At 58.2% G+C, this 17,011-nt stretch overlaps 1 protein-coding gene across 1 annotated transcript in view; it reads right to left on the bottom strand.

Moving 5' to 3' along the window:
* COL7A1 (collagen type VII alpha 1 chain) overlaps positions 1–17,011 on the bottom strand; it is a 40,894-nt gene that overhangs the window by 3,199 nt on the left and 20,684 nt on the right. Inside the window, exons 61-108 of the mRNA XM_060204673.1 lie at positions 13,213–13,293; positions 12,957–12,992; positions 12,150–12,203; positions 12,020–12,064; positions 11,056–11,091; positions 10,950–10,985; positions 10,757–10,852; positions 10,616–10,651; positions 10,490–10,525; positions 10,360–10,407; positions 10,041–10,076; positions 9,829–9,951; positions 9,551–9,751; positions 9,430–9,465; positions 9,299–9,352; positions 9,099–9,167; positions 8,979–9,023; positions 8,815–8,877; positions 8,651–8,695; positions 8,373–8,408; positions 8,209–8,244; positions 8,061–8,105; positions 7,516–7,548; positions 7,381–7,443; positions 7,244–7,279; positions 7,084–7,164; positions 6,914–6,982; positions 6,765–6,800; positions 6,658–6,699; positions 6,478–6,522; positions 6,345–6,389; positions 5,295–5,330; positions 5,155–5,214; positions 4,915–5,022; positions 4,701–4,772; positions 4,515–4,550; positions 4,313–4,372; positions 4,177–4,221; positions 3,966–4,001; positions 3,846–3,881; positions 3,713–3,769; positions 3,527–3,598; positions 2,132–2,203; positions 1,826–1,861; positions 1,454–1,534; positions 867–920; positions 730–783; positions 577–639 (exon numbers count right to left, since the gene is read on the bottom strand). Of these exons, the coding sequence (XP_060060656.1) occupies positions 577–639; positions 730–783; positions 867–920; positions 1,454–1,534; positions 1,826–1,861; positions 2,132–2,203; positions 3,527–3,598; positions 3,713–3,769; positions 3,846–3,881; positions 3,966–4,001; positions 4,177–4,221; positions 4,313–4,372; positions 4,515–4,550; positions 4,701–4,772; positions 4,915–5,022; positions 5,155–5,214; positions 5,295–5,330; positions 6,345–6,389; positions 6,478–6,522; positions 6,658–6,699; positions 6,765–6,800; positions 6,914–6,982; positions 7,084–7,164; positions 7,244–7,279; positions 7,381–7,443; positions 7,516–7,548; positions 8,061–8,105; positions 8,209–8,244; positions 8,373–8,408; positions 8,651–8,695; positions 8,815–8,877; positions 8,979–9,023; positions 9,099–9,167; positions 9,299–9,352; positions 9,430–9,465; positions 9,551–9,751; positions 9,829–9,951; positions 10,041–10,076; positions 10,360–10,407; positions 10,490–10,525; positions 10,616–10,651; positions 10,757–10,852; positions 10,950–10,985; positions 11,056–11,091; positions 12,020–12,064; positions 12,150–12,203; positions 12,957–12,992; positions 13,213–13,293 (2,721 nt within the window). The remainder of the gene's footprint in view (positions 1–576; positions 640–729; positions 784–866; positions 921–1,453; positions 1,535–1,825; positions 1,862–2,131; positions 2,204–3,526; positions 3,599–3,712; positions 3,770–3,845; positions 3,882–3,965; positions 4,002–4,176; positions 4,222–4,312; positions 4,373–4,514; positions 4,551–4,700; positions 4,773–4,914; positions 5,023–5,154; positions 5,215–5,294; positions 5,331–6,344; positions 6,390–6,477; positions 6,523–6,657; positions 6,700–6,764; positions 6,801–6,913; positions 6,983–7,083; positions 7,165–7,243; positions 7,280–7,380; positions 7,444–7,515; positions 7,549–8,060; positions 8,106–8,208; positions 8,245–8,372; positions 8,409–8,650; positions 8,696–8,814; positions 8,878–8,978; positions 9,024–9,098; positions 9,168–9,298; positions 9,353–9,429; positions 9,466–9,550; positions 9,752–9,828; positions 9,952–10,040; positions 10,077–10,359; positions 10,408–10,489; positions 10,526–10,615; positions 10,652–10,756; positions 10,853–10,949; positions 10,986–11,055; positions 11,092–12,019; positions 12,065–12,149; positions 12,204–12,956; positions 12,993–13,212; positions 13,294–17,011) is intronic.

Below are 17,011 nucleotides of genomic sequence, written 5' to 3'. Positions count from 1 at the left end.
ATAAATATTAAAAAAAAAAAAGAAAAGGGAGTCGGGCGGTAGCACAGCGGGTTAAGCGTACATGGCGCAAAGCGCAAGGACCGACCTAAGGATCCCAGTTCGAGCCCCCGGCTCCCACCTGCAGGGGAATCGCTTCACAGGCGGTGAAGCAGGTCTGCAGGTGTCTGTCTGTCTCTCCCCCTCTCTGTCTTCCCCTCCTCTCTCCATGTCTCTCTGTCCTATCCAACAATGAATGACATCAACAACAATAATAACCACAAGGCTACAACAACAGGGACAACAAAAGGGAATAAATATTTAAAAAAAAAAAGAAGAAGAAGAAGAAGAAGAAAGTAAAGGAGAGAGAAAGATAGACACCTGCAGACCTGCTTCACCGCTCATGAAGCGTTTTCCCTGCAGGTGGGGGCTCGAACCCGGGTCCTTGCACACAGGGACGTGTGCAATTAGCCGGCGTGCGCCACCACTGGCCCCAAAGCTCACAGTCTCCCATAAGCTTCCTTGTCCCAAACCCCCATGACCTACTGCGCCTGTCCCTGTCCCCTGCTGACTCTGTGATATTCAGCAGAGACCACATACCTTGGGGCCGATCAGACCCTCCTTCCCAGGGGTCCCCGATGGGCCGGGCACACCTGGCTCCCCCTGGAGAACAGAAGCTGTGAGCTGGGTCCTGCCCCACCTACCCCCTCCCCTGCGCACAGTCTCCCCACTCTGCGGGCTGCCCACACTCACAGACTCTCCTTTGCGTCCCGGCAGCCCAGGACGGCCCAGAAAACCAGCTTCTCCCTGCAGGAGTCAGGGCAGAGCTCAGCGTCTGGTCCCGACCCAGGCCCCACGACTGCCCGCACCCCCATCACCTCTGTCTGTACCTTATCTCCTTTCTCACCGTCCAGGCCACAGGCTCCCTTGACCCCCCGTTCACCCTGAGAGAGAAAAGCAGGTGGACAAAGTGAATTCCAGGGGGTTGGGCGGTAGTGCAGCAGGTTAAGCACACTTGGCGCTAAGCGCAAGGACCAGGCTAAGGATCCCAGTTCAAGAACCCCGCTCCCCACCTGCAGGGGGGTCGCTTCACAGGCGGTGAAGCAGGTCTGCAGGTGTCTCTCTTTCTCTCCCCCTCTGTCTTCCCCTCCTCTCTCCATTTCTCTCTGTCCTATCCAATAACGACGACAACAATAATAACTACAATAACTACAACAGCAATAAAACAACAGGGGCAACAAAAGGGAAAAGAATGATAAGTAAATAAACATATATTTATTTTAAAAAAGTGACTTCCAGATTCTTCACTCGGAGACCAACTCTCTAAACTGACCTTGGGCACAACCTCTGCTCTAACGCTCCACCTTCAGCCTTGGCCACCCCAACATCTGGCCCAAGACCTGACCTGACTCCAGGTCCCTCCCCCTCCAACCCCAGGCCCTCCTGAGGAGGACAGGAAGTCCAGTCACTTTCCAACCTTGAGGCCGCGCGGCCCCATGACGCCGACGTCTCCTTTGTCACCTCGGACACCAGGGACTCCATCCTTTCCTGGCAATCCCTGTGGGGACAGAGGCCAGTGTGAGGTCAGGCGAGGTCGGTGGGAAGCAAGGAGAGTCATGGACAGGGAACATGCCATGGGGATTAGTGTCACCACTGGAGACCAGGGCCAGTGGAGGGACAGGGTTTTTCATGGAGACAAAGGTCACCAAGGGCAGGGGTCAGCGGGTGGGTGGGACCATCATGGGGTGACTGACATGAGCATATTGGGCCACTCTAAGGTCAAAGGCCAGCACAGGGAGGTGGGGGCCCTGTGGGGCTGGAGGTGCCTGTGGGAACAGGGACATCTTACCGGATCACCAGGGAGCCCTGCAGTGCCAGGCTCGCCCTGTGGGGAACAGAGACAGGGAGGTGGCAGCTGACCCGGCACTGGCCTCACCCTGCTGAACATGCAGCCGGGCCCCGGGATGCCCACAGACCCTGTGCGCGCACACACACACACACACACACACACACACACACACACACACACACACACACGTGGCCAGCAGCCAGGAGGCTGGGGGTACCTAGTGCTCAGAGGACATCCATGGGATGGGTGTCTCCCACATGGCCCTGGGCCTGCACTAGGGCTCTAGGGTCCTAGGACGGCACTTGCCTTGGGTCCGGTCAGTCCACGTGCTCCCAGAGACCCCGTGGAGCCCTTGTCACCAGGCTCTCCCTTGGCTCCCTGTGGGAGTGACCAGGACAGGAAATGTCATGTCGGGTCCAGGCCAGAAGCAGGCAGGGTGCCCAGAACCCGCCAGCTGGGGCACCACTCCCGTCACCTTCCACCCCATGCCACACCCTGGCACCCCCGATATCAGCCCCTCCCTCTCACCACTGGACTCCTAGTGCCACCCAGAGCAACCCCATCAGCCAAGGTGCTGGCCCTCCCCCCAGAGGCCCGTTCACAGCTGCGCTCCTGGCTCCGGGCTTCTCCACAGCGCCGCTGTCCTCTCCGCCACCCCACAGAGCGAAGGCTCAGAGAGCCCCCCCTTCTCTTTTCTCTTTCGTTCCCTCCTTCTTTCTTGTTTTTTGGTGGCCTCCAGGGTTGTTGCCGGGGCTCAGTGCCTGCTTTATTAATCCACTGCTCCTGGAGGCCACTTTTTCCTTTTTGTTGCCCCTTGTTTATTGTTGTTGTTGTTATTATTATTGTTATTGCTGTCATTGTTGCTGGCTAGGACAGAGAGAAATGGAGAGAGGAGGGGAAGCAGAGAGGGGGGAGAGAAAGACAGACACCTGCAGACCTGCTTCACTCCTTGTAAAGAGACCTCCCTGCAGTTGGGGAGCCGGGGGCTCGAACCGGGATCCTTATGTCATTCCGTGAGCTTCGCACCATGTATGCTTAACCCACTGCGCTACCACCCAACCCCCTTTTTATTTTTAACCAGAGCACTACTCAGCTCTGGCTTATGGTGGCGCTAGGGATTGAACCTAGGACCTCAAAGCCTCAGGCATGAGTTTTGTTTATTTTCATAACCATTATGCTGTCTCTCCTACCCTGCTTCTTGTTCCTCATTTTTTTTATTGCCACCAGGATTATCACTGGGACTTGGTACCTCTACAGATGAATCCATCACTGCCACTGGATTTTTTTCCACTTTATTTGATAGGACAGAGAGAAATTGAAATAGGAAGAGGAGAGAGAGAGACACCGATAACACTTGCTTCACCGCTCATGAAGCTTCTCCCCGTAGGTGGGAGGCTCCAGGTCCCAGTGCACGGTGACTTGTGCACTTACCTACCTGTGCCACTGCCCGGCCCCGTGCTTTCACACAGAGGCAGAGAGAAAGAAAGAGACCACAGCTTCCTTCATTGTGGTGAAGACTGGTTTCAAACCCGGGTTGCAAACATGGCAAAGTAGCACACTACCCAAACGGGCTATTTCTTCAACCCAGAACCCCTCCCTTCTGACTCGCAGAAAGACCCCTTCTCCCCTTTCTGTCCTCACAGGTCACCCATAGCCTTGCAGCTCAGAGGACCCCACAGAAAGCCCTCCATTCCCCCTCACCTTCTCTCCAGGGTCCCCGATGTCCCCCCGAGGTCCTTTGTCTCCATCCATACCTCGAGGCCCCCGGTCACCCTGCATCAGGATCAGAAGTCAGTGCAGGGGGCTCTGAAGTGTGAGCTCACAGATCCCCCGGTCCAGGCCTCGCCCGTGAGAGACTTAGTGTGTGCGTGGGCCAGACTCACTCACCACGTTCCCCTTGGCACCATGTGGCCCCGGAGGCCCTACGACCATGGCCGAGTCTCCCTGAGCAGACAAGGGGCAGTCAGAGGAGTCTGGAAGGCCTTGGTCCCGGCCCACCCTCCCCCACGGCCACGCTCACCTTGTCACCCTTGAGTCCTGCGGTTCCTGCATCTCCCTGTTGGGAGGAGGTGAATCTCACTAGTAATCCTGAGCCCATCCCCACACCCATCACCCCAGGAACCTCTCCCCTCGTCCTTACCTTCTCCCCACGCTCCCCCCGGCCACCTGGGAGCCCCTGTGTGAGAACAAGACCGTGAACTAAGGGAGTTTGGGGGAGCAAGGAGTCAGATAAGGAATGACGGAAGAGGTCCCAGGTGGAACAGGGGAGATGAAGGACCAGAGAGAAGATGAGGAGAACTGGAGAGTCAGAGAGCAGACATGGGACAGAAGCCACATCCAAAGGGACCCACCATGAGTCCTCGGGGTCCCTCCTGGCCTGGGCGGCCATCTTCACCCTGGATGGTGACATCAAGTTCAGTGCGGGGAGAGGGGCACTGCACGAGCGCCACTCTGGTAATGGGCTAAGGTTGCACAGGACAGACATACCCGGACACCTGGCTCCCCACGCTCGCCTCGGGCCCCAGGCAGCCCTGCTCCTGGGTCTCCCTGGATCAACGGGACACCGGACATTAGTGAGGGCAGTCAGTGGGGACAGAGGGCGACACATGGTCAGAGAACGTTGCGGGGGGGGGGGCAGGGGAGGCAGGGACACAGGCAGAGCAGACAGCCAGCACAAAGGCCCATCTACCTTGTCTCCTTTGAGTCCAGAGGCCCCGGGCGCCCCCTGTGGGCAGAGTAAGATGAGGGTCCTGTGTCCTGAGGGGCACACATGCCCAACAAACAGGATGCACAGACCCTGCACATGTCCCTTGTGGGCAGACTCTGGGGCCACATGGGCGCTAGGGCCACATGGGCGCTAGGGCCCCTAACTCACCACAGGCCCTGGTGGTCCAGGTGGGCCCAGAGGCCCCGGGGCGCCTTCTCTCCCCGGAAGACCTGCCAGACCCTGCAGAGGAAGTGAGGCAACAGGAGCAGAGAGCGATTCAGAAAGGTTCCACGACTGGGAGCCCACGAGGCAGAGTCTGAGCCCCTCCTCTGCTCCACCCGCTGTCAAGTGCAGGGGTGCCCACGTCACCAAGTGCCCTCACCCGCTCTCCACTGGGACCTGGCTGACCGATCTCTCCTCGAGGGCCTGTCTGCCCAGGAAACCCAACAACACCTGGAGGACCGGGGGGTCCAGAAGGGCCCGATTCCCCCTGGAAGAAAAACAGAAAACGGAGGTGTGGTCCCGGCAAGACTTCTCCCCAGCACTGGTCTCAGAACGCCGCCTCCTCCCGGGCCAGGGGCTCCCCGTCCACAGGGCACAGCACATGAGGTGACAAACTCACCTTCAGGCCCGGAGGTCCAGCTGGTCCAGGGGAGCCCTGGGCCCCAATTCCTGCGTCACCCTTCAAGGAAAAGAGGGGTCAGGCGAGTCTGAGAGTCTCAGCGCCACAACCTCCAGCAGGAAACTTCAGAGCGCACGCACCTTGAGGCCTTTGAGTCCTGGAGCCCCCTTCTGACCCTAAGACAACAGAGCGAACAGCACTTGAGAGGGTGGATGGTGGCACAGGCCAGCACACCGGGCCTGCAGCCCTGAGGTCCGCCTGACACCCAGGTTCCGTCCCACTCTAGACCAGACCTAAGTGGTGCTCTGACCTCTCTCATTCTCTCTCTGTATCTCTGTCAGAGGAATAAATAAAACTCTCTTTAATGGATACTTGAGAAGATAAGAGCATGAACTCAAAGCTTAGAAATGGCCTCAGGATCCCAGTTCAGGCCCCCGGCTCCCCACTTGCAGGCGGATCGCTTCACAAGTGGTAAAGCAAGTCTGGTGGTATTTGTCTTTCTCTCCCCCTCTCTGTCTTCCCCTCCTCTCTCCATTCTTCTCTGTCCTATCTAACAACAACAACATCAGTAACAACAACAATAATAACTACAACAATAAAAAAAAATAAGGGCAACAAAAGGGAAAATAAATAAATAAATATAAAACACTGAAAAAAGAAAGAAAGAAAGAAAGAAAGAAAGAAAGAAAGAAAGAAAGAAAGAAAGAAATGGCCTCAGCATACCCCCAGAGGAGCTCAGATGTGGCCAAGCTGGGAACAAAGCTTAGGCAGGCAAGCAGGGAGCCATCGCAAAACTCCTCGGTGAGGGCAAGAAGGTCAGCTGTGACCACAGAGCGCGGGGTTCTGGCAGACCCACAGACGCAAGGCATTGCTGGCATGAGTGTAGAGTCCTGGGATCCCAGAAAGTGCCAGAGACTCAGCCCAGGATCCAAGCTGTGCCCACAGACATGCCCTTGGCTTCCCAGAGCAGAGAGTCAACACCAAAAGGTGCAGCACGGACCCGACTGAGGTGAGGCCACAGGACAAGACAGGGAAGCACAGATAACAGGTCTCAGGAGTGAAGCAGTCGGGCGCTGCGTGCTCCAGGACCAGGAGCGTTGGGGCTGGCAGCTGGACTCGGTCCCGCCATGGCCCTTGGTTGACCACTGGGCTCCTCAGCCCCTCCCAGACATCTGAGACCCCAGACTCACATCTTCCCCAGGATCTCCAGGCTCCCCTGCACGGCCAGCTTCACCCTGCGGAGGGAACAGTGAGGACATCGGACATGGGGCCAGAAGCTGTACCCCTTACTGCCTGCGCCCCGCCGGGGCCCGGCCGCCTCACCTTCTCGCCCCGAGGCCCTGGCAGTCCTTGGTTTCCTTTGGCTCCCTGCAGAGAAAGGTCAGGAGGAAACAGACATCAGGTCAAAGGGGAACGAGACCCAAGGTCCAGCATCGGCTAAGGGCCCACTGTGAAGTCGGGGCTCGAGGGGGTACACCGAGCCTTGCTAGGCTCTGCACTCACCGGCTCGCCCACCAGGTCTCCAGCAAAGCCGCCGGGGGCTCCCTGAAGAGGAGACGGAGGGCTCAGTGGGATGTCTTGACACTGCCCCCCTCCTCCCACACACTCACCTTCTCTCCCTTGGCTCCGGGGGGGCCCACCACAGCCTGTGGGAAGCGTCTGGTGAGTTGCCTGGCCTCCTCCCTTCTCCCCACCCACCCTAGGTTTGGGGGTGAGGCAGGACAGCCGGAAGAGTGGGGGAGGCAGGGTCAGAGGTTACCTGGCCAGGGGCCCCCATGGGCCCATGTTCTCCTTTGGGTCCAGCAGGGCCGGGCAGGCCTGGCGACCCCTGTGGCAGGGCAGAGCAGCATGAGCACCTCGGCCTCTTCACTCCCCTGCCCCCCAGCTGCCCCCTCCCCGGCACACAACCAGCAGCACCCCGGCACACACCGGCACACCGGGGGCTCCCCGGTCTCCATCTTTTCCACTGACACCGTCACGGCCTGGGGCTCCCGGCTTCCCCGTCTCCCCCTGAGAGGGAGGGGCTCTGTCAGGGGCCTGCCTGCTGACTCCCGGCCCCACGAGCCCAGCCCTGACCCCCAGGACTCACCACTTGTCCAGGCAAACCTGGCGACCCTTGGGGACCCTGCGGGAGACAGGTCAGATGGAAGGGGTTGGGACAGGCACAGTGGAGGTGACGAGAGCATATGGGGCCCAGGGGACAGGGACATGGTGGAAGTCACTCACCACAAGACCTGAAGGGCCAGGGGGGCCGGGAAGCCCCACAGCCCCTGTAGGGCCAGGCAGACCCTGCGAGGAGAAAAGGCTCAGGGCAGGGCCGGGCCGACGGGCTCCCAGTCCAGCCCGCAGGCTGCTACTCACCCGGCCTGGTGGTCCTGTCTCTCCCGGCTCCCCCTGCCAAAAACCAGGACTGTATGAGGCCACAGGAGGACGAGAGGCTCCTCAGCCCCAGCCCTGGTGCCCGGCCTCACTGCGGGGTAGCATCCCGGGAAGGTGGCAGGTGGCAGGTTCCCTGCTGTCAGGGATATGACTGGAGGGGTCCCTGATCCCCCACACCACACATACCTGCACTTGCTTCTTTTTTTTTATAAGACTATTCTTTTTTATTTTTATTTATTTTTCCTTGTTACCCTTTTTTTAATTGTTGTTATAGTTATTATTGTTGTTGATGATGTCGTAGTTGTTAGATGGGACAGAGAGAAATGGAGAGAGGAGGGGAAGACAGAGAGGGGGAGAGAAAGATAGACACCTGCAGACCTGCTTCACCGCCTGTGAAGCAACTCCCCTGCAGGCGGAGAGCCAGGGGCTTGAACCGGGATCCTCACGCTAGTCCTTGAATTTTGTGCCACCTGCATTTAACCCGCTGCTCTACCACCCTACTCCCACCTGCACTTGCTTCTACTCACCTTCAGACCAGAAGGTCCCTGGGGTCCTGTAGGGCCAGCAAGACCCTAGAGAAGTGTCAGAAGCAGGAGTCAGAGACTAACACAAACATGGCTGGTTTGTCAGTGGAGACCCTCCCACCCTGACAGACAGCGCCTCCCCGTCACTCACCGGGGCACCAGGCGGCCCAGGGTCTCCGTGGCCACCCTGATGGGAAGAGAGAGTTTGACAGGAGGGGAGCCAGTTGCATCCCAACCAGGGAAACTGAGGCAGTGGTACTCACCACTGGGGGCAGGCACGGGACACAGGAAGGATGAGGGAGACAGGATACTCACCACTGGACCAGCAGCACCCCTGGGACCTTGCAGACCCTGAATAGAGAAGGGGGCCGCTGAGCCTCCATCCCCACCCTCTGGAGGCCCTTGCTTGGGGTGCACGCCACCCACATGCATGCCCCCAGCTCAGGCCCCCCACCCAGGGATGGCCCCATGGGTCACACAGAGGGTCCTGAGCACACATACGTCGCCCGCTCTCAGACAATCCTCTCTCACACGGGCACAGGCATCGTGTGGGCTCCTGAGGGACCCGGCCAGGCTGCTCCCACCACACTCACCGGCTTCCCTTCAGGTCCAGCCACGCCACGCTCTCCTGGGAGACCCTGGAGAGAACAGACATCAGGGCACACTGCCACTGTCCCCGGGTCCCAGGCACTACCCAAAGGGCCACCCAAGTGAGAGCCCTGTGCCAGCATACGCGGTCTGAGGGGCTGGGACTCACCGGGCCACCGTCATGTCCCCTCTGCCCGGGCTCTCCCCGGTCTCCCTTGAGGCCTGGAACGCCCTGCAAGCAGAGTGCCACATGCATGTGCGGGTCAGCGTCACGAGTCCCCCACACACACCCTGGTCTGCCCTGGGGAGGGCGAGGGAGGGGTGAGTTCTCACCCTGTCTCCTTTGGGGCCTCGGTCGCCTTCACTGCCTGGCTCCCCCTGTGGGGATGACACTGCAAGTCAGACCCGGGGGCTGTGGCAGGTGGCGTCCCCAGGCTGGTCCCACACACTGACCTTAGCGCCCTTGAGTCCAGGGGGTCCTTGCTGTCTAGGGAGCCCGGGGCCTGTGTCGTCCACAGCCACCTACAAGCACAAGGCGGAGGGGACAGCCGTGTCAGTCACAGCAGCACGAAGCGAGGGTCCTCGCAGGACACAGGGACCCAGCGGTCTGGGGTCAGAGACACCTGGGCTGAGGGCAGGGTTAGGGTGATCACCTTGGGGCCCGGGGGGCCAGGGGCGCCAGGAGGGCCAGGGGGACCGACTCTGCCCTGCAAAGAGGAAGGAAACATGGCTGCCCTGGCACGGCCTCCAGCCAGTCCTGCCCAGAAAGCCGCTCCCAGCTCACCTCTTCTCCTCGGTCTCCTTTGTCTCCCCGCTCTCCCTGAAGAGTAAGCAGAAGGCTGGGAGCTGTGTCGGGGTGCCAGGCCTCCCGACCCACCCCGCCCCCCACTCAGCCCCAGGCTCACCCTCTCGCCAGGCCTTCCTGCCTCCCCCACAAGCCCAGCCTGGCCTGGCAGTCCTGGAATACCAGGCTTCCCAGGTTCCCCGGCAAGGCCAGGAGATCCTGGGGGGCCCCTCTCCCCAAGAGCTAGGCCAGGTGGGCCCTGAGGGCCAGGGTCTCCTCGCTCTCCCTTCGGCCCACGGTCTCCAGAAAAGCCAACAGGGCCCTGGAGGAGGAGAGAAAGCGCTGGGGGCTGTCCAGGTGCACCCTCCATAGCCCCCAGCCCCAGCAGCCACCACACACCTCCTTGCCCGGGAGACCCCGCTCGCCTGGCTCCCCCTTGGGGCCACGCCGCCTCTCTGGCACCGGCAGGAAGCTGCCTGAGCTCTCATCCCAGGACTCCACGATCTCTCGAAGGGCGGAGGTCTGAGGGTCCAGAGAGCAGAGCCATGACTGCAACCCCGCTGCCCTGGCACCAGGGCCCCCGTCCACTCCCCACCCTACCCACCACTTACCTTGATGCCAACGTTCTCCAGCAAACGCTCCACGTTCTGGGGACACAAGCTGGTTGAAGGCTGCCTCTACCCCACTGTGTCCCCCAAACAGCCTCCATGTCCTCTTGACCAGAGGCCTTCTACCTTTGGGTGGAAGGGTGCGAGGCCCCTGGAAGACCCTCCCTGCAGGACTCCCACCACTGAGTGTAAGCTGCAGGAGTCCCAAAGAACATGGAAGTGGGCCTGGGGGACAGAACTGCGTGGCTTCGTGGCAATAATAAAGGGTGATTAAGGGGGTCCCCGGCCTGCAAATGAGTCAAGGACCAAGTGTCACACTCACCCCCACACTGCCAGGCTCTCCCCTCAGGCCTCGCTCCCCAGGGAGGCCCTGGAGACGGAAGAGACAAGTTGGTGGACTCAGTATGTTGGCATTGTGGTCACTTGGGCAGGTGAAGAAGGTGGGGGCTCACCTGTTCTCCTCTGGGTCCAGTCTCCCCACGGTCACCCTGAGAACAAAGAGCAGGGAATGGTGGGAAATGGCCTCAGCCCTGGCCAGTCCTTCACCTTCACCGCTGAGCACTGTGAGACACACTCACCTTGGGGCCTGCACTTCCTGGAACGCCAGGGAAACCCTGAAATACAGCAGAACACAAGACCATGGTGTCCCAGCAGGGCCCGGGGTGGGGTCAGAATGGCCCCTATTCTCCCCAGGTCCCAGAACTACCCTGACCACTCACCTGGCCAGAAGGGCCAACATGCCCTGGGAGGCCAGGGGGACCCTGGGGCCCAGGACTGCCGGAAATTCCACGTTCACCCTTGGGACCATCGTGACCCTGTGGAGGACACAGCCAGCATCAGGACCCCGAGGAGGGGAGCCTCAAGCACAGGGGCAAGTTGGGGGCCAGAGATTGCAAAGAAGCCAACACTTACATCTCTGCCAGGGGCACCCGACTCTCCTTTCTCTCCCTAAGGAAGACAAGTGCTTCAGACACGGCTCGAGCTAAGGCCAGAGCAGGTGTCCAGTGAGGGGCTTTACCTTCCTCCCATCTTCTCCGGGGTCCCCAGGCTCTCCCTGCAGAGAGAAGGCTCATGTCAGCTCAACACGCGCTATCGTGGCCAGTCCCAGATGTCTGTGCGTCTGCCCCGGTAGCTCCACGTCTGTCTCCTGAGCCTGAGTGTGGCCGTGGCCCTCTGAGTGGGCGTCTGTCTGCGGAGTACCTTTGCTGGCTGCACACCTAGCTGCTTGTGTCCGCCCACCTCTGGCTTCCTAGCTACAACTCCACACCTACTGATTGCTATTTTTAATCTTTATTTATTTATTGGATAGAGACAGAGAGGGAGAGAGACATGCAGCCCCGCTTCACCACTTGCAAAGCTTCCCCCCTGCAAATGGGGACCAGGGGCTCGAACCTGGGTCCTTGTGCACTGTAACATGTGCGCTCAACCAGGTGCGCCACCACCCGGCCCCTCTACTGAATTTTGTGTGCTGAGTGCACATGTGCTGGGTATGTTTATGCTGCCGTCTGACCTGTGTGTCCGTGTGTCCTGCACACACCAGGTGTACCAGGTGTCTGAGGATCTGCATTTACTCTCTTGGTGTACGGTCACACGTATGTGAGGGACGTGGGTCAAGACAGCACAAAGCCACGTGGCACAGGGTCCGTGTCTGAGCACCTGACTCAGGGTGAAGGCGTCCCTGCACTGCTGTCTCCAGCCTGCAACTCTCAGCCTGTGTCTGTGCCTCCTCCTGTGCCCGAGGTTTGTCCTGGCATGCGTAAGCCCGGACATCTGGGCACTGGTCACTGCATCCACCGAGTTGGTGACTCATGCTGACCACAAGGCTGCCCAAGTACGCACGGGCCCAGGCTTCAGGGGGTATCTGTGTGTCTGGGCTGCTGCCTGGGGGTTCGCACATCCCAGCTCATGTCTGCCCCCGTGTGTGTCTGCACACTTGGTTGTGGACATTTGCGGGGGCGGCTGTGTTGGCTCTGGATACTCACGGTTTTCCCATTCAGTCCAGGCTTGCCATCCTCGCCCGGTTTGCCCTGTGGAGACAGTTCAGTGGGCAGAAGTCAGGACTGGGGTGACGGAAGAAAGGGGAAAGAGGGCAGCATGAAAGCCTGGACTCACCGGAGCTCCAGGGGGGCCAGCTGGGCCATGTTCTCCTCGGAGACCCGGGAGTCCCTGAAAGAAATGTCTTTGCTGGGAGTCGGGCGGTAGCACAGCAGGTTAAGCGCACGTGGTGCAAAGCCCAAGGACCGGCGTAAGGATCCCAGTTTGAGCCCCCAGCTCCCCACCTGCAGAGGAGTCGCTTCACAGGTGGTGAAGCAGGTCTGCAGGTGTCTGTCTTTCTCTCCCCCCTCTGTCTTCCCCTCCTCTCTCCATTTCTCTCTGTCCTATCCAACAACAATGATATCAGTAACGACAACAATAATAACTACAACAATAAAAGACAACAAGAGCAGCAAAAGGGAATAAATATATATATAAAAGAAATGTCTTTGCTAGGACAGAAAGGGCCAGCAGGCCACCACCCCCTGGGGCACACCCCAGGGACAGGGAGGCCTCCACTAAGACCCCCCTCCAATGAGGAGGCACCATTCTGGGGAGGTGCCACTGAGAGCTCTTGAGACAGAGCCTGTGAGTTGTGTGTGTGGGGGGGGTGGGGGTGAGGTGAGGGGAGGTTGTGATGCTCCAATGGAAAGAGTCTCTGGGGCTTTGGGGAAGTCTAACACCCCACTCCCACCCCCGCCACCGCCAGAGAGACAAAGAGAGAAAGTGGGATTCTGCCTAAAATCTGCATGTTAGGGCTGGAGCCAACCCCCAGGACAAGGCTGGACCCGTGCGCCCGGTTCCACTGGTGCTGTGATGTGACAAGCTGGCAGCAGCTTATGTGGGACCCCAAGCCCCCCTCCATCCAGCATTTTGCTCACTTACGTCTCTCCCTGGATCCCCAGCTTTGCCTGTAGCACCCTGAGGAGAAACTCAGAGTTAGGGAGCTTGTAGCAGTCGTGGGGCCAGGGGCACTGCCCACTGACAGGACTCCTGGTCCCATGTGATAGCACCACAGCACCAGCTGGGCAGAGTTCTGTTCCCAGAGCTCATCACAGCCAGAAGGCCTGGTGAGAGTAGGGCCACACGAAAAGGCAGAGAGAGGGATCCCCCCCCAGGACCATCAGGACTCGGGACTCACATGCAGTCCTGGGGGGCCAATGGCTCCCGGTTTCCCATCCAGCCCATTCCGACCATCCAGTCCAGGAGGGCCCCGGTCACCCTGAGGAAAGCAGAGTGGTTAGAGTCTTACAAGGATAAAATGGGTCTGACAGCCCTGGCTCACAGGAAAAGCAACATCCCATGGCTGGGGAGGTGGCTCAGTGGGTAGAGTACAGGACTTAACATGTACTGGACCCTGGGTTTGATCCTGGGCACTGCATGTGCCAGAGCCAAGTCTGGTCTCTCTCTCACACTCTCTCTCTAAAGATGAAAAGGGTTGGGTGTTGGCAACCCAGCTGAATGCACACATTACAGTGCACAAGGACCCAGGTTCAAGCCCCCAGCCCCCACCTGCAGGAGGAAAGTTTCACAAGTGGTGAAGTAGTGCTGCAGAGGTCTCTCTCTCTCTCTCTCTCCCCCTCTCTATTTCCCCTCGTCTCAATTTCTATCTATATACATATACTAAATAAATAAGTATTTTAAAAAATCTGAAAACAAAACCAAAAAACCTTCATGCCAATGTGTCTCTACTTCACCACCGCCAAACTGCTTTCCAGAAAACTGGACTGGAAGGCCAAAGAGTTGGTAATAACGGCAGGTGAAGGATAGATGGGGCCGGGTGGTGGCGCACCTGGATAGGTGCACACGTTACAGCGCACAAGGACCTGGGTTCAAGCCCCTGGCCCCCACCTGCAGGGGGGAAAGTTTCCCAAGTGGTGAAGCAGAGCTGCAGGTCTCTCTCTCTTTCACCCCAACCCTGAATTTTTTAAGTTGCCAATAAATGGAAAATTAACTTTTGATTTTGACATATACATATTTAAAAACTACACTCCCCCCCCCCCCAGATAGATGATTAGGTAGCAATGCAAGTTTTAAATAAATTCCTGATGGAATTCCTGTATAATCTTTTTTTTTTTTTATTTTTTTTTCCTCCAGGGTTATTGCTGGGCTCGGTGCCTGCACGATGAATCCACCGTTCCTGGAGGCCATTTTTCCCCCTTTTTGTTGCCCTAGTTGCAGCCTCGTTGCGGTTATTATTGCCATTGTTGACGTTGCTTTGTTGTTGGATAGGACAGAGAGAAATGGAGAGAGGAGGGGAAGACAGAGAGGGGGAGAGAAAGACAGACACCTGCAGACCCGCTTCACCGCCCGTGAAGCGACTCCCCTGCAGGTGGGGAGCCGGGGGCTCGAACCGGGATCCTTACGCCGGTCCCTACGCTTTGCGCCACGTGCGCTTAACCCACTACGCCACCGCCCGACTCCCCCTGTATAATCTTTTTTTCTGGTTTTGCCTCCAGGGTTATGGCTGGGGCTCAGGGCCTGCACTGTGAAACCACTGCTCCTGGAGGCCTTTTTTTTTTTTTTTTCAATTTTATTGTTGTTGGAAGGGACAGAGAGAAATGGAGAGAGGAGGGGAAGACAGAGAGCTGGAGAGAAAGACAGACACCTGCAGACCTGCTCCACCATTTGTGAAGCGACTCCCCTGCAGGTGGGGAGCTGGGGGCTTGAACTGGGATCCCTACACTGGTCCTTGCACTTCGTACTATATGCACTTAACTTGGTGCACCATTGCCCAGGCCCCTACCTGTATAAAAGTTTTAAATATACACTTTAAATTTGTAATGCTAAACAGTTTTTTCTCAGAAATATTACCTTTATTGATTTTCCTGTAGGACATAATGAAGTTATTTTATTTTTTCCCTTTTGTTGTTGTAGCTATTATTGTTGTTGTCATTGTTGTCATTGTTGGATAGGGCAGAGAGAAATGGAGAGAGGAGAGGAAGACAGAGAAGACACCTGAAGACCTGCTTCACCACCCGTGAAGCAACTCCCCTGCATCTGGGTAGTCGGGGGCTCGAACCGGGATCCTTATGTCAGTCCTTGGGCTTTGTGCCATGTGTGCTTAACTCGCTGCGCAACCACCTGACTCCCGCAACTATGAAATTTAAGTTAAAGGGGCTGGGCAGTAGCACAGCGGGTTAAGTGCACATGGCACAAAGTGCAAGGACCGACCTAAGAGTCCAGGTTCAAGCCCCCACCTGCAGGGGAGTTGCTCCACAGGCGGTGAAACAGGTCTGCAGGTGTCTGTCTATCTCTCCTCCTTTCTGTCTTCCCCTCCTCTCATGATTTCTTTCTGTCCTGTCCAACAACAACAACAGCTATAACAACCACAACAAGGGCAACAAAATGGGAAGCCTCCAGGAGCAGTGAATTCTTAGCGCTGGCACTGAGCCCCAACAATAAATCTGGAGGCAAAAAAATTTAAGTTAAGTTTTTTTGAGGGTGTGGGTAGATAGCATAATGGCTATGTAAAGAGCCTCTCATGCCTGAGATACCAAGGTCCCAGTTCAATCCCTCGCAGCACAATCAGCCAGAGTTGAGCAGTGCTCTGGTTTAAAAAAAAAAAAAAGCGTTTTTGTAAACATTTGTCTGTTTTAAATGAATATGCCTTTATGAAGTTTGCTCTCTGAAAATTGATGTTATCAATACATGTGTCTTCGTTATAATAAAGAACGGTAGTGGGGGGAGTCGGGCGGTGGCGCAGCAGGTTAAGCGCAGGCAGACACACAGCCACCCTTCACGGGGAGAGATTGTACTTACATGTCAACAACTGTACTGTAAACCACTCACCCCCAAATAAAGTACTAAAGAAAATAAAATAAAAAATAAGGGGTAGGAGAGCTAGCATAATGGTTATGCAAAAAGACTTTCATGCTGGGAGTTGGGCGGTAGCACAGCGGGTTAAGAGCACGAGGTGCAAAGCGCAAGGACCAGCTTAAGGATCCTGGTTCAAACCGCCGGCTCCCCACCTGCAGGGGAGTCGCTTCACAGGTGGTAAGGCAGGTCTGCAGGTGTCTATCTTTCTATCCCCCTGTCTGTCTTCCCCTCCTCTCTCCATTTCTCTCTGTCCTATCCAGCAATAACAACAGCAATGGCAACAATAACAATAACAACAACAAGGGCAACAAAAGGGGAAAAATGGCCTCCAGGCGCAGTGGATTCATGGTGCAGGCACCGAGCCCCAGCGATAACCCTGGAGGCAAAAAAAAAAAATGACTTTCATGCATGAGGCCCAGGTTCAATCTCCAGTACCACCAATGCCAGACTTGAACCGTGCTCTAGGAAAAAGAGAGAAAGTGTGGGGGGATGGGGGGTGGGGGGAGAGGGGAAGGAAGGAAGGGAGGGAGGAGAGGAGGGGAGGGGAGGGGAGGGGAGGGAAGAGGGGAGGGGGAGGGGAGGGGAGGGGGAGGGGAGGGGAGGGGAGGGGAGGAAAGAGGGGAGGGGAGGGGGAGGGGGGAGGGGAGGGGGGATGGGGAGGGGGAGGGGAGGGCAGAGGGGAGGGGGAGGGGGAGGGGAGGGGAGGGGAGGAGGGGGGCAGGGGAGGGGGAGGGGGGAGGGGGAGGGGGAGGGGAGGGGGGAGGGAGGAGGGAGGGCAGAGGGGAGGGGGAGGGAGGAGGGAGGGCAGAGGGGAGGGGGGAGGGAGGGCAGAGGGGAGGGGGGAGGGAGGGCAGAGGGGAGGGGGGAGGGAGGAGGGAGGGCAGAGGGGAGGGGGGAGGGAGGGCAGAGGGGAGGGAGGGCAGAGGGGAGGGGGAGGGAGGGCAGAGGGGAGGGGGAGGGGAGGGGAGGGAAGAGGGGAGGGGAGAGGGGAGGGGGAGGGGAGGGGGAGGGGAGGGGAGGGGGAGGGGAGGGGGAGGGGAGGGGAGGGGGAGGGGGAGGGGAGGGGAGGGGAGGGGAGGGGAGGGGAGGGGAGGGGAGGGGAGGGGAGGGGAGAGGAGAGG

The sequence above is a fragment of the Erinaceus europaeus genome, chromosome 12, assembly GCF_950295315.1.
Source record: "Erinaceus europaeus chromosome 12, mEriEur2.1, whole genome shotgun sequence".
In the NCBI taxonomy this organism is placed as follows: Eukaryota; Metazoa; Chordata; class Mammalia; order Eulipotyphla; family Erinaceidae; genus Erinaceus; species Erinaceus europaeus.
Note: the sequence above shows the minus strand (reverse complement) of the source record. Positions and strands in the feature narration are given on the sequence as shown.